Here is a 26,532-nt window from a genome sequence, read left to right as displayed (position 1 = left end):
GAGAGCAACATTTCGTATTGTTTTCCGGATTAACCAGCTCAACTATGAATAATTTACAACGAATCTACTACGAAATGAAGGCTAGATGAACTGTGTGTATGGAGCAATTTGATGTCAGCGATCGACAATAGGGAAGATTCTAGTTGAGCACGTTAAAATGTGTTTTCTTAGGTAGTACTCGTGTTCCTACCGTATCTCATCACAAATCCATTTTCTCAAGAATCTCAAATTAATCATTCGTTCAGTGCCAAGTGTGTTGTGATCAATAGTCAGCCTGTTCGTTTCGACTAAAACGATCGTGGATTATTACTGCTGGCTAGTTTGGTATGAGAGAAAAATAATGTTCCGACTTATAATCCATGATCGTTTACGACCAAGCGAACGGGCTGACTATAAGCAGGAAGCCAGGGTGGACCTTGCTTGCAGCAGCATCTCTTATTATCAAACGAGCTTACTTTGGCCGCCGGCCAGGGCATCCACGTCGCCCGAAAAATTTCCAGCCGTTCGATATCGCGTTGGACGTCCCAGATTTGTTGTAGCGGATTTCGTCGTAAGCGGCTTCCCCTGCTTCTCCTTGCCTTTTCCGGCTTCTCCTCAGCTTCTGCTCGGCTTCTCCGGCTCCTCGTCGGAACCCGCCCAGACGAATATATTCGCGCCTCCTGCTTCAGCTTCTAGACGCTTCTCCTTTCCCATCCTCTCTCCTCTTCCCTCTCTCCCCCACGGCCGACGGGCGACGGCAGGGCGACGGTGCCTCGCGCCTGCCGCGACCCGCGCCTGCCGCCGCCCTCGCCCTCCTCCTCCTCCCCCTCCCCCCTCGCGTCGCCTCGTGCTAGCCGGACCACTGCCGGCGGCGCACCGCATGAAGCGGATGTCGGCCCGCGACGCCGCGGCGCCGCGCGTGCCCCACCGGGCGCGGCCGCCACAGTGCAAGGCGCTGCGCGAGCAGGGCCTCGCCGTGGGCCGCCGGCGTGGGCCCCCCCCCCGCGCGCGGCCTCCTACCGATGTTGCGCACCTGCTTCTGTGCAACAGGAAACCCTAGGTGCCTCTCCGTCTCCTGATCTGTCGCTGCCTCTCCCTTCTCGTCCCCAATCGGGTGCCGTACCGGTGCGGGAAGCGCTCGGTGCGGCCGGATCGAACGGCGCGCCAGTGCGGGGAGCCGTCAATGCAGCCGTCGGCCGCCGCGGTGGCCCCGCCCCGGCCGCATCGGCTGCGCGAGCGCCCTCCGCTGACGCGGCCGCACCCAGCGCAGCCCGACCCCGCCTGCGTCGTGACCGGCCTCGTTGACGCGACCGAAGCCAGTCCAGCTGCATCCTCTGCTCTATTTCGTCCTCCCTGACCCTGCTTTGTCCTGCTACGGTGACCTAAAAAAACCTATATCTCCTTTGCCACCTTTTCTCAGTAGTTCGTTTTGTTGTGGTTGCTTGATTGTACAGGAATGCAGCAAAGTTGCATCCAGTTCAATTTACAATGTTGTACAGCACCCAGCTGTACTTCACCTGCTCATCTTGTGTATCTGTTGTTGCTATCCTTAGCATTACATGTAGCTTACTTTTCTTTTAAAAGAAAGATATCTTCCCCATAGGTCATACTGACAGATGACATAGAAGCGGTGGGGAAGAAAGGAGCTACAATGAAGGTGCGAGCTGGATTCTACCGCAACCTCCTCCTTCCCAAGGGCAAGCCTACGCTTCTAGCCCCAGAAGTCCTCAAGTAATTTCACATTCACTACATTGTAGTAATTTCACACTCACTGCATTGTAGTAATTTCACACTCACTGCATTGTAGCCCTTGGTTATCCCACACTTGCTTTGTTACTTATGTTATTTAATTGCTGAGTTCCACATATTTTCCTTACCTGCAAATTCCACTCTCTATCAAATGATTCAGTGGCTGCTGACAATTGTAAAAACCTTATGACCTTCTCTATGATATGCTTAGTTTGACTCTGAGGTTTGGGACCTACCAGTCTAGATTGAGATAGGAATCCATGCACCTTTCTTATAGAATTCTGGTAGTATATATTAAATGGTCAACACACATAATGTTTGATTGGATGTGTAAATAAGATTGTGAAAGAATTTCTTTCCTCTACTTCTCTTTGCAGGGAAATGCAGCTAGAACAGGAGAGAATAGAAGCTGAGAAGAAGCGGGTAAGAAAAATATTTCACTCAGTAATAAATGCAGTTGCAATTTAACCTCAGCGTCCTTTTTTTGCCTTGAGAGTAAACTTTATCCTTGCTGTCCTTATCAAAAGAAAATATAGTGCCTTTATGTCCTCCAAATTTGAAGTCCTAAGCATGATATGTTCATCAAATTCTATGAATGCCATTGGTGGGTTAGTACTTATCAATTTTTGTTGATAATTATGACCTTCAGAATTTCTCTACTTACATAGTTAGAAGAAGACGCACAACAGCTTGCCCGAGTTTTTGAAACCATCGGCCCTTTCAAGATTCCTCGCAAAGGTGGAAAAGGAAAACAAATCTTTGGGAGGCAAGTTCTAAGTTGGATAATCCTTTATCTATTCTCTGTTGTCTTACTTTCAGTTTTATGACAATATCCTTAATTGTACACAACGTCACAGCGCAGGATGTTGTTGACATAATAAATTCACAACTTAATAGGTATAAGCACATGCTCCTAACTCCTAAGCAATCTTAATAGCATTTCTCATTGTTATTGCTTTTCTTACTGCAGGCATGCTGTGTCGTGTAGGGATATCGACAAGAAGCTGGTCACAGTTCTAGAAATCCGTGAAATCGGAGAGTATGTTGCAGAGATCCAGCTTCACTCCTATTGCCTCTACTTCCATTCTGTGTACGACCTTTTTCCCAGTCTTCTTATGTGGGTTTGCTCATAATGCCCAACACCCCTTTAACTGTTGGACAGACTGCATCAGGTGCAATTTGCTGACAACCCATGAGTCATTTTAGGCCTATTAATAGTAGTGAAATGCAGTATTTGATTGTTCAGTGAATAAAAAATTGGTAGGCAATCTCTGTCATCAAATTTGCTGGTTTGTGTACTTCACCGTTACAATTTTAGATTATCTTTTGTAGTGCTATACTAAATCAAATTATCAACGGACGTAACAGCATGAAACACTACATGATATTTTTACTACTCAATCATGTGCTTGGGAGAGATGGCTACTCAGGATGATGAAAACTATGTACGGGTTCAATCCCACTGGGAATTCTGGACATATGGACAGAAATATTTTCATCCTATAACTGGCCTGACAGATGTACCTGATTATGTATGTAACCTAAAAAATAGGGTGTCAGTGCTTGAGAGCGATAATTTTTTTATAACATTACAATCTGATGAGTTCGGTTGCCTTCACAGACCCCTTACGTTTGGATTTATGATTCCATGTATGAATGTCTTTTACATATGTTGTCCGATTCCGCCTTTGTATTGCATAACTTTATTTTGGCTGTAGGTGTAGATGGTTTTTGTTGCAATTGTGATAAAAGGAACCTCTGTGCCACTAATTTATGGTTCCCAGATCTCTTCCATGCAGCCAAAGTATAGGAGAACAATGTTGACATAATTCACGGTGACTGCATCCTCAGGTCTCCAATCCCAGCCCCAAATCCAAAAATTATTGCAATTGGATTTTACTTACTATTTCGGTGTTTGGTTCTTGGTATTTTCTGAAATATTTTGTAATTTCAGTACTAGACCTACATTTAAATTGCTCTATGCTTTGGCATCCAGTGGTGCAAAGGCAGGTCCACCTGCAACATTGAAGCCCCTGCAAAATAGTTAGGGTCAACCCACAGCTTCCAATTAAAATTAGTATAGTTGGATATGAGCACCATTCGCCTGCACTCCCACTCTCCAACTGATTAAAGAATCTACTCACATGTCTGCCTCTAAATTACATTAAAGAAAGGTTAATAACGAAGCTAGAAAGGAGAAACCTTGTCTATATCAAAGTGAGTTCCAAGAAGTTCAATGAGATACAGTGAATACTGTATAGTTTCAGCTCACGTTTTTTTTGTTCGCCCCTAAAACCTACAGGTCTTGCAACTTAGAGGCTTTGGGCCAGTTTAATTTCTACTGCTCTCAGCTGTTGGTTTTGCATGCGGTTTAGGTTCTAAGCTTTGGGCCAATTAAATTTCTACTGCTCTCAACTGTTGGTTTTGCATGCTGTTTTTTTGTACTTTGTTATCGATGATATTATTATCACACGGAACTCATTGTTTGGTATATTTGAGTCTGGTTGCTTGGACTGGCCAATAATGTAGTAGGTATAGATCTTTCGACGTGTCTGTTTTATAATCTTTGATTCTATATACATGTATAGGTCAATTAATGATACACTTATATTTGGATAAGGTGCACAGTTTAGATAACCAGTTCAAGTTATTTGATCAGTCATCAGGGTGGTGAGCTTTTATCAGAACACAGTAAACATACCTCTTGCCACAACTATGTTTATGTTGTCCTTGCTTCCTCCTACCTTCCTATTCTAAAAATCTTTGACAGATTTATTTTCTTAGGTTCCTAAACTGATGCTCCAATTTGTGTGCACATTTTCTACAAGTTTCAGTATGCCACGAGGGCTTTAACTCAGCTTCGTTGCATTGATATGATTTCAGGTATGTTACGGCTGTCAGCTTTTTAGTAGTGTGGAAGTTCTTAATCACCAGTGTTAGCTTACAGTGCTTTGTGTGGCCTTGAGGTCTTAAGACACTGTTCTAAAATTTGCATTGTAGATTCCTGATTACCACGCATAGAAAATGCCATGGTTTCGAAAGTATGCAGAGCAGATGTGTCCTGCACCATATAAAAAAAAGCTCCAATCTTTCAGTCTTTGTACATGACATATCTACATTTAGCTCCTAATATTGTTTCCATGCAAAGATTAAATATGTTTTTTACCTGCGCCTTAACCAGGTGATTTGCCGGTGCGCGCGAGGGCGCGTGATGGACTAGTCTGGTTATCATACTAGCACCTTTCCCAGCCACAGCATTAGCAGCAGGTGATAATAATTAAGAAATCAACTTGTCCGTTGCAGATCATCATTCACAGGATTTTTTTGTCATAAATAACATAAGATTTATATGACGCGGAGTGGTGGATACTGGTGAATGTTCTTGGCAAGCATGTGCTAACTGCTCACAATCATTCAGTACCAGAACAGAACAAGAAACCGACCAGCCATGAGGACTGCAGAGTGCAATGCAAGCAGATGAATGCTTTGCAATAGTAATCCCAGAGAGCAGGTATGGGATTCGTCATCAAGGGGCACTAATCTCTTGATAAATGCTTGATCAGTTGCATCTGTAAGTGTCTTAAGGCACCCTCTTTCTTCAGTCAATCAGTCTGAGTGCTCGACTGGATAAGGCTGCCGATGGCTATCTGATATCTATGTTCAGAAATCAGAACCAAAGTACCACTGCACCAATAATGCTTGGGAGACAAGAGTGTAAGATATTGAGTTCTGGCCCTAATTCAAACCTTCTCGTTTCTCAAATATAACAAGATCATCACTCAGACTATATTAACGAACTACGAAGTTATTTTATCAGCACGGATCACGATCCAATTAGATTCCGGTCAATGCGCAGTTGTCAGCCCATGGGATTCAAAATTCCTAATGGTAGGCAAACATGTCCAATGTCAATGGTATTAACAATCTAGGGATCATAAAACGGCATGTAGACATGACATGCTTGCAGGAATGTATTCCCTGTACCGAGTAGAAATACACATCTTGCTCACATGACGCGTTGTCTGTCAGAAGAGAGGATGAACAGCTAAACATACTAGTATTTGAAACAGGCTCTGGCGAATCGATGTGGAGGCCAACTGCAAGAGGAACTCTCAACCAGCCAAAAATAACTAGTCTAACGCTGTCGCATTACGGCATTCTTAAAACAGAAACCCTGTCATCAATTAATGAAACCAGGGTTCAGAGATGCCAAGAGCAAAAACAGCTCTTCGGGCCGAGAAGGAACATTTCCACACCCCCGGTCAGGCTCAGCAAATGAGCGAGGGGATGCGAAGTGGAATTTGGCTTCCGCAGATGCGACAGGTGGTGCCTGAATATTCGCCGCCTGTTCGACTCGCGGATACCTGGATAATGTGCTGCTTCTGAACGCGCCGATTAGTCTACTGATCGCAGGCCATTTGGCGGCGTCAGCGGGTGATAAACAAGTCGGCCGCTGACCTTAATCGCTCGGGCCTCGGGCCTGGATTGGGTGGGTGATCCAGCGATGGCGATCGATGCGATCCAAATCCAACTGCGTCGGGTCTCCGCAGGAGTTGCTTGCTTGTTCCGGCTGGGGATCCTTTGTTTTTTATGTTCTTCTTGGTCGTCGCTGTCGCGGCGTGTGGTTTTACTTTTGATTTTACCGCGAGCGTGGTGCCGTTGAGCTCTAATCTAAAGTACAGTACCAGGTTGCTTGTATCGATACAAAATGTCTGAAAAGTTTCACTATTTTACCCATTGTTTGCTTGCGGTATCTTCTCAAGTTGGGGTTTAAAAGTAGTCAAATTGCTTGATTAACGGGGACTGTATGTATGATTGGAGGTACAGGCTTGCGGCCTGAGAGATTTTAAAGTGCTAGTAGCATTGAAAGAATTGAGATCCAAACATTGAGTCCTCTCCCAACAGACGAGCAAGAAATAAACGACCGAAAATATGCTCTGGTTTTTCATGAACATCCATGTATATGAAAATAAATTCGCTGACTTCCTAAAAAAAGAAAATAAATTCGCTGAAAAATAATCACGTGCATAATTCTCAGACCAGCCAAAATAAATTCATGTGGTTGTCCGTTTTGCACGTCGTACATTACGAATACTACAATACTGTGCCAGCCAGATTAGTTTATTCGCGAATGAGGTGAGTGGCCTCGACATGCCTTGTATATATATTTTACGAGAACAGAGAAATTGCTGCGATGACCGGGGCAAAAGGAACTCCAGTGCAAACAAAAGTTTATCTGAGCTTGCAGGTTCCGTTTCTTGGCATACTAGTAGTATTCGTTTTTTTTTCTCCACAGAAGTCCTCTTCCATGACGTCGCCTATTTGAATCTTGCCCGTCGACATCGCTCTACAGTGATGATTTCAAATGATTGATGTACACTGCTTGTCTAGCACAGCAGTAAAATGCTTCAGCAAGTGTTATTATGCCATATAGATTCAAGAGGCATAAGGCCTTTTGCATCTGCGGTAAAATTCGGTTTTACTCCTACACAATTAAAATAGGCGTAGTAATTTTTTACTAAATAAAAACAAGTGGCACACCTAAGAGGCCTCACCGATTAGTATGCATTTAAATGATGAAACAAATCGTATTAGAGTTCTGAATTGATGACTGATTGTTTTTTTTTATTTCTATCTGTTCAGAAGTAACACAAAAGAGTTTTCAAGGATTGTAGTAAGACATTGACACACAGATTGCATAATCTAATCCGATACGTGTGTGTATCCTCCTTTCTTTTTTTAGCGTTAGTTTCTGGGCTGGTTTGGGCTGGCTGGTGCTGGTTTGTTGTGAGAGGAAAACACTGTTGGCTGGTTGGTTTGGGCTGGCTGAAACCAACAAGCGAACAGGCTGAGTATTCTTTATTTTGCTACATGCGTTGACAATTGATCTGATCAGACCGCAGATTCCCTCTTGCAATTTGTTTTAAAGAGTTTCACAGAGACCGCTGGTTTTGAGCCTTGAATCTTGTAGGTAGAGAGGCCGATTTGGGGCTGAGGACAAGACGCTAAACTCACCAATTGTGCATATAATGATAACCGAAAGCTGTGAAATTTGAGCACATAGTCCTCCGAAACATTTGCGGTGGGCCTATTAATTGGTAGCCACGACCGGATTCGCTGACTGCTGACGTGGCAGGGCCTGCCGCGCCACCGATCTTGGCGCGGGAGTGTCGCGCCCTGATCCGTGACGCGGCAGCGACGCTCCCTGGTCGCCTGGCCCTGGCCTGCCCGCGCGGGGCTCGGCACAGGCGTCGCGGCTGCGTATCGTGCGCGTGCGCTTTCATGAGTGAGCCTCATAAATTCGGCCGCTTTCATGCGCATCAGGCCCGGGGAATATGGTGTCCCCTAAAAGCCAGCTTGAATTGTTCCCAGGTAACTCACGCATTGGCAGGCAAAGACGACAGGAAATGTGTCTACCAGATCCCTGCTGGTCCTTGCAATTGATGAGAAGCATACTCAGCTTTCAGATGCTCGGTGACCCTTAGCAGACGAAATTTCTCCTCAATGGTATTTAGCCACTCGTCAGCCTGCAGTGGTTCCTCAGCCACCTTGAAGATTGGAGGCTTCGTGTCCAGAAACTCTTTGAATGTACTATGCTAATTTGGTTCGGGCCCCTGGTTGATGTGGGTGGCCACGAGCAGTGTTTTGCGCGATGAGGCGCAAAGCTTCCTCCATTGTCCTTTGGCTCCCCAGGAACTAGGTAAAGAACTCCTGAGCAGATGGCGGTGGTGGGGGTGGCAAGTCATCATGGTTGCCATCCTGGCTGCCACCAGCTCCAGCACAGGTGCGCGTCATCTGCGAAGTTACAACGATAAGCGATTATTGGTTGATGCCACAAGGTTGCAGATGAATTATGGAATCATGCCAAACTGAAATTACTGAAGAAATTTCTCGAAATCACAACAAAAACAGAGGCATAACAACTCATTCTCGCAACATGACATCACCAATTTGACCACTTATCGCGCTCACAACGCATGCAAATTTAAATCGTGATTACCAACAAAGGACTAGAATTGCTTTGATGTTCAACCAAACGTGCGATAGTCGTGCGATTAACAACATTACATGATAGTCGGATTACTATTTCCAAATTCGAGCTATAGGTCCATTACATGAATAAAGGTGATACATTGGCCTTCCACTAAGTACTAAGTGATCTAATCCTCATCATGATCACTATCGAGGTCAGACGTAGGACCATCTTCTTCCTCAGGCTCCACTTCTTCTTCTTCCTTGTCCTCCTCTAGATCCATCTCTGCGGCTCCAGGTGGGACATAAGGGTGGAGCTAATTGTTCAGCAGATGAACCTCCTCATGTAGGTTATCGTTGTATTCTTCCACATTGGCCAGCTGCTGCCCCAGCTCGAACTATCGAGCTCTCAGAATATCTTCCCTAGACTAGGCTACATTATTCTGGTGAGTTAACCGAGCCATCTCTACATTGAGCCTCTCAATCTTGGCGTCGTGCTCCCTCTGAAGCTGACGTCGATCCTCACGGGCATGACCAAGAGCACTAGACACACACCTGAGGCTACCTTCTACTCCCTCTAACACTCTCATCACTACGAACATGGCGCTCATGGCAGGGTTATCACTGTTCTACCCTTTTGCTGCACCAATCTCCAAGGGTCTTCCTCTTGCCTGTTGCCATAAGTCAGTGGAGGGGTTGCCCCTCGAAAAGACTCCAACCAAAGCAGCTGCCAGCTCCTGAGGAAAACAATCCATGATATCCCTCGGGATCCCAAAGGCTACCCTGCCAGCTGCTTCTTCAGCAGTCCTGCCAGTTGACTCATAACACCAACCTGTCCACTCAGAATCGTCACCTCGGGGATGAACAACGGCCTCCACAGTAACTAAGAGACCTTCTCCCAACTGCTCATTCGCCCAAAAGTAGCGGGGCTCCATTCCATCAGGATAGCCTACATAGCTGAGCACTCGCCATAAGAGTGTAGGCATCCCAAACTCTCTAAGGAACGTGTGACGTTGACAGGTACGCGGAGCAAGCTGACGGCTGGGAGCTCTGCCTCTGGTGGACTTGCGAGCGGTCTACTTTGTGCGTGCCATCTGCACCATTAATATGTACCACTTGGTGAGACAATGCCATAATGGATAAGAGTTACTTAACCGAGTAAGAATTTTATAAGGGGAGGAACAATTTAATTATGTGAATGGTAATTATCATGATGCATGCTCGTTCCGTACGTCCTCACAAACTTAAGAAAAATTTGTTTCTAACGGTAGTCACGGTGGCATACATTTGTTCTCTCATATATATCACAACTAGTCGAGCTACACGGTTCGTTGTTAGTGTACCTGCATAAGATTTCATTTCAGCCCTAAACCCATAATGAAATATGCAGAATGTAATTGTAAATACTTCCATATATGTATACCCATACATATACTTCCGTATCAATCTACCCGACACTAATTTAAACCCACAATTAAATGCGTACCATATACACATGCAAGCATGCATACATAGCCGTACCAAGCTAACTCTCCCCGACCGCACGCTCATATCTTACGGTCATACACTCATTGTCGGATACAGTGAGAAGGGGTACCCTAAGCACGAACCAAAAAATGGCTGCTTAGACTTCGAAAAAGTTGAAACCAGCAAACACCGCTGGCCTCGGCCGATTCTCCGACTCGCCCGAGACCCCCTCACCGCTGGCCTCGAGCGAGCCCCCACCGAGGGCCTCGGTCGGGCCGCCGACTCTCCGTCTCGCGCGAGGCAGGCTCGGCAGCACTCCGCTGCCTCTTCCTTCTCCCGCCCCTCTGACAAAACGTCGCGTCACATTAACTCAGCCAACTGCTGCCCCTGACATCGGCCGCATGCTCGGCACAGTACAGCAGAATGGCCGACGGGACAGGAGGCAAGACTGGGCGGAAGTTGCCCGCCACTGTGCTAACCACTAAAGCACATAGTTGACGCCCATGCCTCACTGTGCTACCAACTCCTGCTCTGAGAACAACGTAGCGTGGGGAGCCACGTCGAAGATACTGTGGCCTCGGAATCAGTACCCAGGATCAATAATTCCCCCTAAGGCCTCGGCGGTATGCTTCGGGGGCTCGGCAGCCTGAGGATCCATGTCCGCCGAACCCTCCACGATGGCTCGGCCTCGCCGTCTGCGGAGCCACAGCTCCCTACAACGTCATCACACGATGACCAGCACGACGCCCGCCATGCCCTGCATCAAGCAGTACTGGAGCCCCACGACGCACAAGATCAAGTACTACCGGCGCGTCACTTCTACACAACAAGGACGGGGCCACTCCATCGACCATACCACAACAGTGGCCGGCTACAGGGCTCAGACACACCACCCCCATCTATAGAGCAGGAGGTCTCAGCATCCCGACGCCGACTCCGCTTTGTGCGAGGCACCCCAGAGGAGGCCTCGGCAAGAGGCCTAATCTCCGTCTCGCGCGAGGCCTCATTCTCTGTGTCGCTCGGGGCAGGCTTGTCCGTGGTCCGTCGGCCCCCACCTCGACAGCACGTCACGTCTCATTAAAGTTTTCAACCACTCCCGCAATCTCCGCCGGACAGCGGCTCAACGTCATAGAACAGCCGATGCAACCCAAAGTCGCATCAACGCCGTACCAGCTGGGACAGGGCACGGCGGGGGTTACCGACAACTGTGTCCTGGCACTGTGTCCACGGTCAGCACCTGGGACAGAGCGTGACGGGGGTCACCAGCCACTATGTCCTAACGCTGCACCCGCGACTCGCCGCCCGCTCAAGGCCTCGGCACTATGCACCGGGGCCTCGGCAATCTCGGGGTTCGTGCCCACCGAGACCCCCACCGCAGCGTGAGCCTCGGCACCAACCAGGCCTCGGCCTCGCGCACAATCTGCCCACCAGGGCTTGCACGTTCGCCGTCACATCCGCTCCGAGACATTCTCGGGGCTCCCACGACGCATAGGACCTGATGGGACAACCACGCCGCTCCAGTACTCCAAGGACAGATCGCTCCTACGGCCACGCCGCCACCAGAACGGGCCACAGGGTTTGGACGTGCCACTTCTGTTGACACTACGTCACATAATGATACATATACTACCTTCGTTCTCCCTTCAACTATAAAAGGAGAGGACTTGGGCCTCGTAGAGGGGGGACACATCGATAGAACGACACACTCCAACGCTACTTGAGAACAACGCCTCAAGCAGCCCGCGCCACCCTCGCCGAGACCTGGGGCTAGCACCCTCTCTCACCCAGCTTGTAACCCCCTGCTACGAGCACTCCGATGCAAAGAACATAAGATTGATCTCAGACTGGACGTAGGGCCTCGATTGCCTGAACCAGTATAAACCTTGTGTCTCTTCGCATTACCATCCAGGATTAGGGGCACGCAGCACTAACTCACTCGTCGGTAGAGGGACCCCCGGTTCCAAAACACCGACAGTTGGCGCGCCAGGTAGGGGTCGCTGCGTGTTAGCTTCATCGTCCCAGCAGGACCCGGATGGCAGACCCTATACGACCATTGCGTCTTGGCACCATAGTTTGGTTTGGGAGCCTAGAGTTCATGTCTCTGGGGCATGAGTATGACATGGTGCTCCTCGCCCCTCGAGCCCCGCCATCCAACGATGAGGTCATGCCCCGGTAGCCCAGGCACAGGCGGCGCCCGGGCAGCCGCTCTCGCCGCGCTCGCCAGGCACGACGCAATGAATGCCACCCCGACGCTACGCGAACCCAGGGCGGCACGCCACTCCCCGCCGACGTCCTACGACCAGCTGTTGGTACGGGGTCCCTGGCTGGGGACCTGTCTGGCCTGAGCCTGGACAAAGGAAAATCACCGGTGGCTTGCGGCGACGCCCAATCGTCTAGTTCTACTCCACCACTCCCCGAAGGGTCGACCCCGGCGGGGCAGAATATGGAGACGACATCATCCTCATACCCTTTTGGGTTGCGGGATGCCGCCGCCTCTTATGCCTACGCCTACACTGCCGCTCACGAGCACCCCTTGGAACGCCGCCAGCGCTTCGCTCTTGACCTGAGCACCCACTTTGACTCCTCGGACGAGGACGAGGCATGGCCCGGGGTGGATTTCTCCGAACTCCACAACCCTGGGGCGTTGCGCCAATTCTTGGCCGCGAGCGACTACTGCCTCGGCTATTCTGGCTCCGACGACGAAGGGACTTACGATCCATCTCGCGAGTGCTTCCACGTTGGGCTCGGGATGCCAAGGGCGGGCGAAGAAGACGAAGGGATAGGCAACCATCCCCACCCTAGGCAAGGGCGGGCGATGCCACGCCTCCGCATCTCGTAGCCCCAGCGGCGCGAAACGAGAACCCTGTCCGCGGGGGGCATCGACACCTAGACCTGGAGCAGCTCCACGAGCTTCAAGCCAAGGTCGAACAAGACCGACTCCTCCTACAGCAGCTTCGGGACTCTCTCGAGCAGGAGCAGCAAGAGCGCGGTGAGGGCGGAGGGGCCCGAGGGAGGGCTCGCGACGTCCATCACCGCTTCAACAACGACGAGGGGGGAGAGCCGCCCCCAATCTTTAATCGGGCTAGCTAGAATGTCGCAGCGGCCACGATGCTGGTCCGAGCAATGCCCGAGCCCTCCACCACCGAGGGGCGACGGGTCCGCGAGGAGCTCCGTGACCTCCTCGAGACCGCTGCGGTACAGCAGGCCGAAAGTTCCGCCTCCCGCCGGCGCGGAGGCACTTCAGAGCAACCCACGGCGCGACCTCGCCGGGGCCAAGATGCCTTGGTCTGTCCCGAGCCCGCTCACGCACCGGCGGCCAATGAGGCCCCCTCGGTGCGCGATCGACCTGGAGACCAGCACGAGGCACAAGGCGACCACGAAGTAGTTGGCAGACGACGGCGCCGCGGCGATGGAGCCGCCCGGGGCTACCACCCACATCGAGGCGGTCGCTACGACAGTGAAGAGGACCACAGTCCTTCTCCCGAGCCGCCGGGCCCTCGGGTCTTTAGCAGAACCATTCGCAACGCTCACTTCCTAGCCCGGTTCCGGCAACCTGCCAACCTCACGAAGTATAGCGGCGAGACGAACCCTGAGCTATGGCTGGCCGATTATCGTCTGGCTTGTCAGCTAGGCGGGGCGGAGGATGACCTGCTCATCATCCGCAACCTCCCTTTGTTCTTATCAGACTCAGCACGAGCCTGGCTCGAACACCTTCCTCCTGCACAGATCCACGACTGGCGCGACTTGGTGAGGGTCTTCGTCGGGAATTTCCAGGGCACCTATGTACGCCCCGGGAACTCCTAGGACCTCAAAGGTTGCCGCCAGAAGCCAGATGAATCTCTTCGAGATTTCATCCGACGCTTCTCCAAGAAATGCACCGAGTTGCCCCGCGTCGGTGACTCGGAAATCGTCCAAGCATTCCTCTCTGGCACCTCCTGCCGAGACCTGGTCCGGGAATTGGGCTGGAACGTACCAACCACAGCGGCCGCACTCCTCGACATCGCCACCAACTTTGCCTCGGGCGAAGAAGCGGTTGGGGCCATCTTCCCCAACAACGACGCCAAGGGGAAGCAGAAGGACGAGGCCCCCGAGGCCTCGCCCACCCGCGTCCCCAAGAAAAAGAAGAAGGGTCGCCCAGGGAAGCAGGAGGTCTTTGAGGCCGTCCATGTCGCCGCGACAGATCGAAGGAATCCCCGAGGCCCCCGGGGCCCCGGGCTGTTTGACGACATGCTGAAAAAGCCCTGCCCTTACCATCAAGGTCCGGTGAAGCATGCCCTCGAGGAGTGCACCATGCTTCGGCGTTACTACGCCAGGCTTGGGCTCCCCAACGAAGACGAAGCCAGGAAAAGGGGCGCCGGTGAAAGGGACGGCGATAAAGATGATGGGTTCCCCGAGGTACACAACGCCTTCATGATCTTTCGCGGACCCTCGGCGTGCCTCACGGCGCGCCAACGAAAGAGGGAACGTTGGGAGGTCTTCTCGATCAAGGTGGCCACCCCCTGGTACCTCGATTGGTCTTGGGAGGCAATCACCTTTGATCGGGATGACCACCCCGATTATGTTCCAAACCCCGGGCAGTACCCGCTTGTCGTCGACCCGATCGTCGGCAACACCCGGCTCACCAAAGTTCTCATGGACGGAGGCAGCGGCCTCAACATCCTCTACGTCAACACTCTGGAGCTCCTGGAGCTCGACCATTCACGGCTCCGAGGCGGTTCCGCACCCTTCCATGGCGTCATACCGGGAAAGCGCACACGACCCCTCGGGCGCATCGACTTACCCATCTGCTTCGGCACTCCCTCCAACTACCGCAAGGAGGTCCTCACCTTCGAGGTGGTTGGATTCAAGGGGGCTTACCACGCCATCTTGGGGCGCCCGTGCTACGCCAAGTTCATGGCGATCCCCAACTACACCTACCTCAAGCTCAAGATGCCAGGCCCCAACGGCATCATCATCGTCGAGTCCACGTACGAACATGCATATGACTGCGACGTCGAGTGCATTGAGTACGCCGAGGCCGTCGTGGAGGCCGAGACCCTCATCGCCAGTCTCGACCAGCTTGATAACGAGGTTCCCAACACCAAGCGGCGCGCCGGGACCTTCGAGCCCGCAGAGGCCGTCAAGCTCGTCCCCGTCGATCCCGCCGACCCCGACGGCCGAGGTCTGAAAATCAGCACCACCCTCGACAGCAAATAGGAGGCCGTGCTCGTCGACTTTCTCCGTGCGAACGTCGACATGTTCGCGTGGAGTCCCTCGGACATGCCGGGCATACCTAGGGAGGTCGCCGAGCACACCTTAGATATCCGGGCAGGCTCCAGGCCGGTAAAGCAGCGCCTGCGCCGATTTGACGAAGAGAAGCGCAGGGCCATCGGTGAAGAAGTTAAGAATCTCGTGGCAGCTGGGTTCATCAAGGAAGTATTCCATCCAGAGTGGTTGGCTAACCCTGTATTAGTCAGAAAGAAAAATGGCAAGTGGAGGATGTGCGTGGACTACACCGGTCTAAATAAAGCGTGCCCGAAAGTCCCATTCCCACTACCACGAATCGACCAAATCGTCGACTCCACTGCGGGATGCGAAACCCTTTCCTTCCTTGATGCATATTCCGGTTACCACCAAATCAAGATGAAAGAGTCCGACCAGCTCGCGACTTCTTTCATCACTCCATTCGGCATGTACTGCTACGTAACCATGCCGTTCGGCCTCAGAAATGCGGGGGCTACTTACCAACGGTGCATGATCCAAGTCTTTGGCAAACACATCGGGCGAACCGTCGAGGCCTACGTGGATGACATTGTAGTCAAATCCAGGAAGGCCGGCGATCTCATCGATGACTTGGAGGTTGCCTTCACATGTCTCAGAGAGAAGGGCATCAAGCTCAACCCCAAGAAGTGTGTCTTCGGGGTTCCCCGAGGCATGCTCTTGGGGTTCATAGTCTCGGAACAAGGAATCGAGGCCAACCCGGAGAAGGTCTCGGCCGTGACCAACATGGGCCCGATCCGAGACCTCAAGGGGGTGCAGAGGGTCATGGGATGCCTTGCGGCCCTGAGCCGCTTCATCTCGCGCCTCGGCGAAAGAGGCCTGCCCTTGTACCGCCTCTTGAGAAAGTCTGAGCGCTTTTCTTGGACCACCGAGGCCGAGGAAGCCCTCGCCAAGCTCAAGGCACTGCTCACCAACCCCCCCCCCCCCCCGTCCTGGTTCCGCCCACCGAGGGCGAGCACCTCTTACTCTACGCCTCCGCGACGACCCAAGTGGTCAGCGCAGCCGTAGTAGTCGAAAGGAAGGAAGAAGGACACGCTCTACCCGTCCAACGACATGTTTACTTCATCAGCGAAGTGCTCTCCGAGACTAAGACGCGTTACCCCCACATCCAGAAGCTGGTTTATACCATAGTCTTGGCTCGATGCAAGCTGCGTCACTACTTCGAGTCCCACCCGGTGACTGTGGTGTCGTCTTTTCCTTTGGGAGAGATAATCCAAAACCGGGAGGCCTCAGGTAGGATAGCCAAGTGGGCTGTCGAACTCATGGGAGAAACCTTGTCTTTCACGCCTCGGAAAGTGATCAAATCACAGGTCCTATCCGACTTTGTAGCCAAGTGGACCGACACACAGCTGCCCCCCGCTCAGATCCAATCAGAATGCTGGACCATGTACTTCGACGGGTCTCTGATGAAGACTGGGGCTGGCGTGGGCCTGCTCCTGGTCTCGCCCCTTGGGATACACATGCGCTACATGATCCGGCTTCACTTCGCCACCTCCAACAATGTCACCAAATACGAGGCCCTCGTCAACGGCCTGCAAACTGCCATCGAGCTTGGAGTGCGACGTCTCGACGTACGGGGCGATTCCTAGCTCGTCGTCGATCAGGTGATGAAAGAGTCAAGCTGCCATGACCCCAAAATGAAGGCGTACTGTGCGGTGGTACGTCGCCTAGAAAACAAGTTCAACGGCCTCGAACTCAACCCCGTTGTGCGAAAGTTCAACAAAGCCGCGGATGAACTGGCAAAAATGGCGTCGGCACGAGCCCCGGTCCCCCCGAACGTCTTCGCCAGAGACCTCCACAAGCCATCCGTCGACTATGCCTCGACGACGGAAGAGGGCACATCGGCCGAGCCCAAGGCAGGGCCCGAGGCCCCCTCGGCCACCGAGACCCCGCCAGCCGAGCCCGAGGCCATGGCGATTAACGCAGAACCTCCCAAGGTCGACCAAGGAACGGACTGGCGAGTCCCTTTCCTTGATCACCTCGTTCGAGGAGAGCTTCCTGCGGACAGAACTGAGGCCCGGCGGCTTGCGCGATGAGCCAAGACTTACGTCCTCTACAACGGCGAGTTGTATAGGCGTAGCCCATCGGGCATTCTCCAACGATGCATCACCACCAAAGCTGGGCACTCCCTACTTTGGGACTTGCACGCGAGAGTCTGCGGGCACCACGCGGCGCCTCGGGCGCTCGTGGGTAACACCTTCCGATAAGGTTTCTATTGGCCAACGGCGGTGGCCGACGCCACGAAGATAGTACGCTCCTGCGAGGGATGCTAGTACTACGCTCGACAGACGCACCTCCCGGCCCAAGCCCTCCAAACCATCCCCATCACATGGCCATTCGCTGTGTGGGGGCTGGACATGGTTGGGCCTCTGCAGAAGGCACTCGGGGGCTATACCCATCTGCTGGTAGCCATCGACAAATTCTCCAAATGGATCGAGGCTCGTTCGATCACCCAGATCAAATCCGAGCAAGCGGTGCTGTTCTTTACGGACATCATCCACAGGTTCGGGGTTCCTAACACCATCATCACTGACAATGGGACGCAATTCACCGGTCGCAAGTTCCTAATGTTCTGCGACGACCACCACATCCGGGTGGCCTGGTCGGCCGTAGGACACCCAAGGACGAACGGCCAAGTAGAACATGCCAACGGCATGATCCTACAAGGCCTTAAGCCAAGAATATTCAACCGGTTGAAGAAGTTTGGCAAGAAATGGCTTGACGAACTCCCGTCAGTCGTCTGGAGCCTACGTAACACCCCGAGCCGAGCCACAGGATTCACACAGTTCTTCCTGGTCTATGGAGCTGAGGCCATCCTCCCCACTGACCTAGAGTACGGTTCACCGAGGCTACAGGCGTACAACGAGCAAAGCAACCGCATCGCCCGCGAAGACGCCCTCGACCAACTGGAGGAAGCCCGAGACATCGCGCTACTACACTCAGCCAGGTACCAGCAAGCCCTACGATGCTACCAAGCCCGGCACATCCAAAGCCGAGACCTAAAGGTGGGCAACCTGGTGCTGAGACTAAGGCAGAGCAACAAGGGCCGCCACAAACTGACCCCACCCTAGGAAGGGCCGTACATCGTCGCCCAAGTGCTGAAGCCCGGGACCTACAAGTTAGCCAACGAGAAGGGCGAAGTCTTCACCAACGCTTGGAACATAGAACAGCTATGTTGTTTCTACCCTTAAATTTCCAAACGTCGTTTACATTGTTTCTCGAAATGCAATAAAGAAGCGTTCTTAGTTGTTATAATTTTTTGAGAAACCCCCATCAAGGGGAACCTCCCCCCTTATAGACAAGTCGACTCTATAGAACCTAAGGACAGTACAATCGTCTCAAAGGCGAAAAGGCCGGCCGAGCCGTGAGAACGGCCCACGCCTCCGGGCTACGGCAGCTCCCTCACCACCTTTTCACCGAAAGGACAACGTAGGCTCCGAGGAAGTTCTATACAGAGAGCTTGTCTATCGATAGGGGCTCGACGTCTCAATAGCGCTATAAGGAAGACTCGGCTCTGCCTCTGCAAAACCGAGCCTCCCTCGGGGGCTGAAAAGGGGGAACCCCCTAAGTCCCGAACACCGTTTGTTAATGACCTTTCAAACAAAAAATTTCTACGCCAAACTCTCTCGCGCTCCGATGGGACCTTCATAAGAAACCCAAAGACCAAAAGCTTGTCTCGAGGCCAAAGGGCCGGTCGAGTCGTGAGAACGGCCTACGCCTCTGGGCTACGGCAGCTCCCTCACCACCCTTCACCAAAGGACGGCTTAGGTTCCGAGGGATTTCTTTGCGGGTTCCCAAGATCGAGGCAGAGGGCACAGGCTCGGAAGTAGAACAGAAAACGGTTAAAAGACCCACGAACGCAAATACTTTAAAGGCCTCAACGGCCACAAAAACGTCACGATACGGCAACTAACTCAATTCGGTTACATGGCCCCTTTTGGCCCAGGTCAAAGCTCAAGGATCGGCGGCCGGCGCGGGAGGGACCATCTCTTCTTCAAATAGACCGGCCAGCGCTGTGCCAGGTGCCTCGGCCGCCTCCAACAGCTTCGCGACCTCCACGTCAGCTTCCTCGTCATCTTCTGGCAACACATAGCCGTCGCTGACAGCCTCGAGGTTGATAGCGTAGTGTGAGGAGACGACGGCCAGGGCGCGCTTGACGCCCGTATGCAACGCCCCCCGGAGCCTCTCGTGGACGCGGCCGTTCAACGCAATCAGGCGGCTCCCAAGGGAGCTGGCCGATTGGACCCCCTCGACGTCCAGGGCCTCGTAGGCGGTACGGACTGCGACGCGCAGCGCCTCATGCTCTCGGACCTCAACATCCAGCGCCACCTACGCTGCAATGGAGGCCTCAGCCGCCTGGGAGGCCTCTTTCTCCAGATCTACGTCACAACGAGGGGTCAGAAGTCAAACGCGAACCAGAACAAAAAGAACTAAGAGCACGATTCGGCGAAACTTACCCTCGGCCTTGCTCTTCCAATCTAAGGCCTCGGCCCGAGAGGCCTCGGCCGCTTTGGTAGCCTCGGCCAAGGCGACTTTGGTTAGCTGATGCTCGCTCTGCTCCGCACCCAGCTGCCCGGCTAGGGCCTTGACAGAGGCCATCGCTTCTTGGGCCCGAGACCTGAAGGCGTCCCGCTCCTCCTCCAGTTCCTTGATCTTTGCTACCAGAGGGGCAGACTGCTCGTTAGCCGTGGCCAACTCGGCCTGAATGTCAGCACAACGAAGGCGAAGGTCCTCCACTTCCGCACTCCACGCCGACAAAAGCCCCTAAGCATCGGCGAGCAGGCCTGTCTGCCGCTGGAGCTGGTCCCAGATATCCCTCTCCCTTTGTAGGAATACCGATTTCCCAAGGGATCGAGTCTCGAGCTCCTAAAGAGGCAAACCAAAAAACGTGCGTCAAACATTGCGTGGGGGCTCGGAGAGGAAACAACGCGGCACGGGAGAGGAAAAGTACTTACCTGGGTGACACCGGGCAAGTCCCGTCCCACAATAGTCATCGCGGTCTGCAGCGACCGCACTGCAAGTTGGCGGTACTGCTCGAGGGTATCCCACCGCCCCCCCTCTGCAATATCTTCAAGGGCGAACACCGGCTCCCCCTCGGGATCAGCCCGGTCCCGCCAGAAAACACGCGGGAAGTTCCACCCATGGGGCTCGGGCCGCAGCCGGGCAAGGGCCGAACTCCCCTCGGCAGGATCTGGGACTGGCTGCTCCGTGGTACTGGCCGCCTCGACGTCCGCCGCCTCCTTCCCGGGAGAGGAATCATCAGACGAAATTGTCTGAACCAGGGGCGGCGCCAAAACTTGCTCCGTCTCCACTTCCATCGCCTCGGCCTCAACGGATCCAGGGGCTCCGGCCTCCGCCATCTCTACCTCGGTGGCCCCGGGGTCCACCGCCCCGACCTCGGAGGCCTTGGGGGCTCCGGCCTCACCCTCAATGGCCTCGGCAATGGTGGACGCCCCAGCCTCCTTCGCCCCAAGACTCACGACATCGTGAGGCGTGGGCTCCTCCTCCTCCACTCGCTCCGCGGCCGCCTCGGCACCCTTTTCCTGGGTAGCCGCCTCCTCCAAAACAGCCTCCGCTGCCTGATGGGCGGAGGAGCTAACGTTCACCTTGAGCGCCTTACGGGGCGCCAAGACAGGATCCTCCACCAGATGCTTCTGGCTGGAAGCAAAGACACTCCCAAGGTCAGCATACGACCAAGGGACAAACAGGGAGTACCATGGACTCCACAAGAAAAGACGCTTACCGCGAATGGGGATGCAGCCGCTTCGACACCGCCAGCCTCCTCTGCAATGGCGCCGGTGGTGGCAGCGGCGCGGCCTCGGTATCCACCGGAGCCAGCTAGCCTCCGCCGGACCCCGGCACCTCCTCGACCCTTCGCGGAGACGATGGGGTTGGCCCCACCGTCGCTCGCTCCACCTCCACTGTCGGACCCATCGGGCCGACGGCACGCTCCTCCGACACCCGCGCCTCGGGCATGTCGGCCTCGGCCCCGGGACGGGCCGCCACCGGCCCCGGGACACCTCCTCCTCCTAGGGGCGTCAGGCTCCTTGCCGGCGCCCCGGGCACCATCTCCCTAATGTCGGGGAGGTGTTCCAGGCAGGCCGTCCCCACATCACGCCCGTCGCCATCGCCCGAAGAATCCGACACCGACGATGAGGGAGACGGCTCCAATGGGAGGCCGTCGAGCTTCTGACGTCGGCGACGGGCGTCCAGCTTTTCGCACGCGAGGAGCTTCTTCGTGCGTTTCGCCTCCTTGGCATCCTTCTTCTTCTTCTCCTCCTCGGCGCGCGCCTTGTTCACAGCTCACAGCTAGGCGTCCTCGGGAACGAGCGGCGGGGAGTCTCGCACGTCCCTTATCCCCTACGGGAACGACAAAGTAAGACAGCAGACAAAAAAGGCGGAAAACAAGAAGGCCGCGAAAGCATCGGCAGCATCCGACTTCAGTCTGGGCGTTCGGTTTTAACCGATAATTCGGTTCGGTTAATTCAGTTATTTAAAACTTCGGTTTTCAGACTTCAGCCCCCGATCGGTTCTCCAGAAAATAGGAAACCGCAGAATTCGGTTTCGATTTTTTCTATTCGGTTTTCGGTTTTAACCGAAATAACCGAAACTCCAGAAAACAAGCTTACAAGCTTACATAAATTCAAGCACTCCAGAAAACAAGCTTACAATCCTCAAATGGTATATTAGTACAGTGTATGAATTCAACAAATCAACAAGCTTACATAAATTCAACAAATCAACAAGTTTACAAGCTTACAAGCCTCAAGACAAGTAGACAACAGTACAGTCAGTGCTGAAGTACAGAATAGAATTACATAGATTCAAAAGTTCTTCATTATTCAAATAGAGAAGTAGCCGCAGGCCAGCAGCAGCAGCATATCTGCATATGCCAGGATCCATTCCATACACTGATACACCAAGACACCAAGTGGGGAGACAAGTACTGGACAGAATCACATTTGAAGTACTACAAGTCTACAAGCATCATATGACTGGAGGTCTGGAGGCTGGACTGCTGGAGGCTGGAGCATCAGGCCATCAGCAGTCCACGGTCCTGCAGCCATCAAGTGATCTCAGTGACTCAGTGTCTCAGTTAGTGAATCTCAGCAGTTTAAGAAATATTAAACAGATGAATGTACCTTTTACCAGGTGATCAGGAGTCAGGACTCAGTAGCTGTAGTAGATTCCTTAGAAATGGACAGGCCACTAAGTTCTAAAATAAATAAAGAATAGATGATCTAAGTTAGTACAGTGTATGAATCATGATTCATGAAGCACATTAGAAGCAACTAATAATTTAATATGTTATCTTCCTCAAGCAAAAACATTTGTTCGCTGTCCTCTTCAACACTAACATAGTTTCCTCCACGAAGCCAATCATTTGCACAAACGAGGCGCTCAACCATTTTTGGGGTTAGTGAGGTCCTAAAGTCATCAAGAGTTCGGCCACCAGCACTGAAGGCTGACTCAGAGGCAACTGAGGTGATAGGAATCGCCAACAGATCACGGGCCATTCTAGATAATACTGGAAATCTTGTTGAATTAGCCTTCCACCACTTTAGAATGTCAAATCCTTTTGTGTCCGGCTCATTATCTTCTGATAGATACTTATCTACCTCAGATTTGACAGTTCCACCCTCACTGTTAATCTGCTCAGTAATTACTGACATCCACCTACTCACTCTTGTGCTGGTTTTAGCTGATTCAGATTCAGTAGGTTGTGGTGCCTTATCTTTTGGGGCATACATTTCCTTGTACTCTTCAAACAAAGCACGAAAATAAGTGTTCACTGTATCCCACAGCTTTTCTCCTATTGTATCCCCAAACATTACCTTAATTCCCATTCTAATGCATTTTGAAAGTTTGTATCTAGGATCAATAGCAACACAGAAGAAAACAATGAAGTTGAGCAGCTGATCCCCCTTATCTTTCTCTCCTCTCTTCTCTCTGTCTCCCAACCTCTCACCATACTTATCTCCCCAGTACTTGTAGTACTTCACTAACATTCTCATACCCATTTCCTTACACAGGTTGTCTTCACTATGACACCATTCTCTCAGCAGAAGTAATACATCAGCAATCTCATGAAAATAAGTGTGAGATGTTGGACGACTTTGTACAGAAACACGGAGAGTGAGGTCATAAAAGTGTTCAAGAAACTCAGCCATCTTCCTAGCCTTATCCCAATCTGTTTTTGTTGGTACCCCTGGACCATTCTCTCCTTCTAATTCTAATTTGTAGTATGGGTCTTCATCACTATATCTTTCAAATGCTTTTTGGTACTTCTGTGCAGCATTTAACATAAGGTAGGTTGAGTTCCATCTAGTGCAAATATCTAAGTTAAGAAATGCTTTGCTCTGTACCTTGGCTAACTCAGCACATTTCTTAAATTTTACCAACCTAGATGTTCCACACCTGATAAACTTAACAGCAGCACGGACACGCTGAATTGATATATCAATTTCCTTCAACCCATCACCTACTATTAGGTTGATAATGTGAGCAGCACATCGCATATGCAAGTACTCTCCTTCAGCAAAACAACCTTTTGACTCATTCAACATCCGCCTCACATACTTAATTGCGTTATTGTTTGCACTAGCATTGTCTACTGTTATTGTGAAAACCTTGTCAATGCCCCACTCAGCCAAACAATTCTCTAATGATTTCCCAATGTCCTCCCCTCTATGGCCCTTAACCAAGAAAAAACCAATAATTTTCTTCCTTAGGTTCCAGTCATTGTCAATAAAATGGGCTGTAACACACATGTAGTTTTGGCTATTCTTTGCAGTCCATGTGTCAGTTGTGAGGCAAACTCTTTCACAATTTTCCTTAAAAAATTTCTTAAGCTTGTCTTTCTCATCTTCATATACTTTAACACAAGCTCTAGTGATTGTTCTTCTAGATGGCAGAATAAATCGTGGACATGCTTCTGCCATTAATTTCCTAAGACCAGAATGTTCAGATAACATAAATGGTTGTTCATCTTCAATTATCATCTCAGCAAAAATCCTTCTAAGTTTATCAGGATCAAATTTCCAAGTGGTTACATTACCCATACTACTAGTGCCAGCACATGGTGTCAGTTGCAAAGTTGCTTGATTATCAACTACTGGTTTGTTTGGATTCTTTTTGCAAATCTTTAGATGAGCTTTCAAGGATGACGTACCATTTGTTCTTGAGCCACAATGAAACAGCTTTTGACACCACTTGCACTTGGCTCTCTCTTCCCCATTATCAAGTTTGACCTTGCCGAAACTATACCATACATCAGATCTTAGAGCCATGGGTTTCCTTTTCCTAGATTCTTCATCCGCTTTCTCTCCATCCTTGCTCTCCTGCTGCTCCTTGCTTGCATCTACCACTCCAGTCGTTGACGCTCCAGCTTCAGTTTCTTGAGTTTGAGTCTGATTAATCTCACAAGCAACAGTTTCATCTGTGTCCCCCATCTAGAAACAAAATGTTTCAAATCAGGAATTAACAATAGCAAGGAGAAGAGGAGAAGACCAGAAGAAGAATTGAAGCTCGATCTAAACTTACATTGGAGGATTGCTCCGTCCGCGCCGCCGTTGTCTTGGTCGGAGAACTTCACGAGGGTGTTGCCGGGCGCTTGGCCGCCTGCCGCGCCTCCTCCCTGGTCCCTGCGAGGCTGCGACTGCGCTCTCAGCCTTCCGCCTCCTGCCTCCCTTCTCCTCGCTGGCTCGCCGTGACCTGCTCCAGTCGCCCGCCGGCCGCCACTCAACGATTTAGGGTTAGGGATGAGCGGCTGCGGGCTGCGGCGCTGCCTCTCTACGCGCTGAGCTGCGGGATGGCCGGATGGGGGTTTCCTACTTTCCTTTGCGTCTTGATGGGCCGTCGAACTATGGGCCGTGAGGGACTGAGGGCGTGACCGCGTGAGGGCGTGAGGCGAGTCAGGCGACGGTCTGCAGGTACTGCACTTCGGTTTGTTCGGTTCCTCGGTTTGGTTTGAGAAGAAACTCGAAGCCGAAGCCGAACACCGAACAGTGCAAAACCATAAACCGAACCGACAACAAAAAACCGAACAAACCGATATTTCGGTTCGGTGCGGTTCGGTTCGGTTCGGTTTGCGGTTTGCGGGTAAAAAGTGCCCAGGCTGATTCCGACTCACCAGTGAGATGTACCCCCGTGAAGGGCGCATCGGGAATGGCGCCAAATCGTTGATCCTCGGCTTCCAGTCTACCGCCTCTCTCACCCGACGCAGGGTCTCGTCGTCGGTAAGGGCGAAGGCAGACATCTTGATACCGGCAATTGGGTCGCGCGGGGTCATCTCGAATAGCCGCCGCCGCCGGCCCATCAGCGGCAACACCCTCCGGCGGTGAAAGGCCGCCACAACCACGGTCGCCGAAAGGCCGTGGTCACGTAGCTTCCCCAAGGCCCGCAATAGCGGCTCCAGCCTGGGCTGATCAACCTTGATGACGCCGTATCCCCACTTCTCTGGTTGACTCTCTACAACCCGCCCGGTATAAGGAGGAAGTCCTCCGTCGTCGTTGCGGAGGTAGAACCAGCTGTCGTACCAACGACGGTTGGACGATGACAGCTGGGCCAGGATGTAGAGGGACTGCCGGTCTTGGCGCACGTGAAGGGTGCAGCCGCCGGCCCTCTGCACCTTCCGAGCCCCCCTCATTCCCCCCGGCTTGGTGGTGAACGTCGCTCGGAACAAGTGGAGCCACAACTCCCAATGGGGAGCGATCCCCAAGTACCCCTCATAGACGGCGACGAAGATGGCCGCCTACGCGATGGAGTTGGGGCTGAAATTGTGAAGCTCCACGCCGTAGTAGTGCGGGAGCGCCCGCATGAACTTATCCGCCGGCAGCCCGAGGCCTCGCTCGTGGAAGACGACGAAGCTCACCACGTAGCCGTCGCGCGGCCTCGGCTCCGACTCATCCCCCGGAGCAATCCACTCCGGCTCGTCAGGGTCGGTGATCGGGCGAAGAAGACCGGCCTCCACGAGCGACTGCAGCTTCTCCTCGGTGACATCGGACCGCTCCTAGGGATCCGCCGGGAGGATGATGGGACCACCAGCCATTGCGCGATGGAGGTCGCTGCTACAGTGGTAATCTCTCTCTCTTTCCTTCAGTTTCT

General features: G+C 52.3%; 2 protein-coding genes across 2 annotated transcripts; one reads left to right on the top strand and one right to left on the bottom strand.

The window, feature by feature from the left end:
* The first annotated feature begins 1,162 nt into the window (after positions 1-1,162).
* Positions 1,163-2,861, top strand: LOC136492115 (large ribosomal subunit protein bL9c-like). Its single transcript, XM_066488245.1, has 7 exons — positions 1,163-1,279; positions 1,434-1,487; positions 1,583-1,710; positions 2,106-2,151; positions 2,397-2,494; positions 2,578-2,625; positions 2,717-2,861. The coding sequence occupies exons 1-7, from the start codon at positions 1,163-1,165 to the stop codon at positions 2,859-2,861; spliced, it is 636 nt and encodes a 211-aa protein (XP_066344342.1).
* A 19,728-nt stretch (positions 2,862-22,589) lies between these two features.
* Positions 22,590-25,372, bottom strand: LOC136492114 (zinc finger BED domain-containing protein RICESLEEPER 2-like). Its single transcript, XM_066488243.1, has 3 exons — positions 24,970-25,372; positions 22,741-24,878; positions 22,590-22,644 (listed from the first exon to the last, which is right to left on the bottom strand). Exons 2-3 carry the CDS (start codon positions 24,876-24,878, stop codon positions 22,590-22,592), a joined length of 2,193 nt encoding a protein of 730 aa, XP_066344340.1. The 5' UTR covers positions 24,970-25,372.
* Positions 25,373-26,532: the final 1,160 nt, after the last annotated feature.

Source organism: Miscanthus floridulus, chromosome 11, assembly GCF_019320115.1.
Source record: "Miscanthus floridulus cultivar M001 chromosome 11, ASM1932011v1, whole genome shotgun sequence".
In the NCBI taxonomy this organism is placed as follows: Eukaryota; Viridiplantae; Streptophyta; class Magnoliopsida; order Poales; family Poaceae; genus Miscanthus; species Miscanthus floridulus.
The sequence above is the reverse complement of the archived record's forward strand: the minus strand, read 5'-3'. Positions and strand labels throughout refer to the sequence as shown.

What these genes read in the sequence shown, in the direction of transcription:
- LOC136492115 (XM_066488245.1), top strand. Translation starts at nt 1,163, where the DNA reads ATGCAGCCGTCGGCCGCCGCGGTGGCCCCGCCCCGGCCGCATCGGCTG. An exon ending in TAGAAGCTGAGAAGAAGCGG is followed by an intron (nt 2,152 to 2,396) that starts GTAAGAAAAATA and finishes CTACTTACATAG; the next exon opens with TTAGAAGAAGACGCACAACA. An exon ending in ATAAATTCACAACTTAATAG is followed by an intron (nt 2,626 to 2,716) that starts GTATAAGCACAT and finishes TGTGTCGTGTAG; the next exon opens with GGATATCGACAAGAAGCTGG.
- LOC136492114 (XM_066488243.1), bottom strand. Translation starts at nt 24,878, where the DNA reads ATGGGGGACACAGATGAAACTGTTGCTTGTGAGATTAATCAGACTCAA. An exon ending in CAAATGTTTTTGCTTGAGGA is followed by an intron (nt 22,645 to 22,740) that starts AGATAACATATT and finishes TTTATTTATTTT; the next exon opens with AGAACTTAGTGGCCTGTCCA.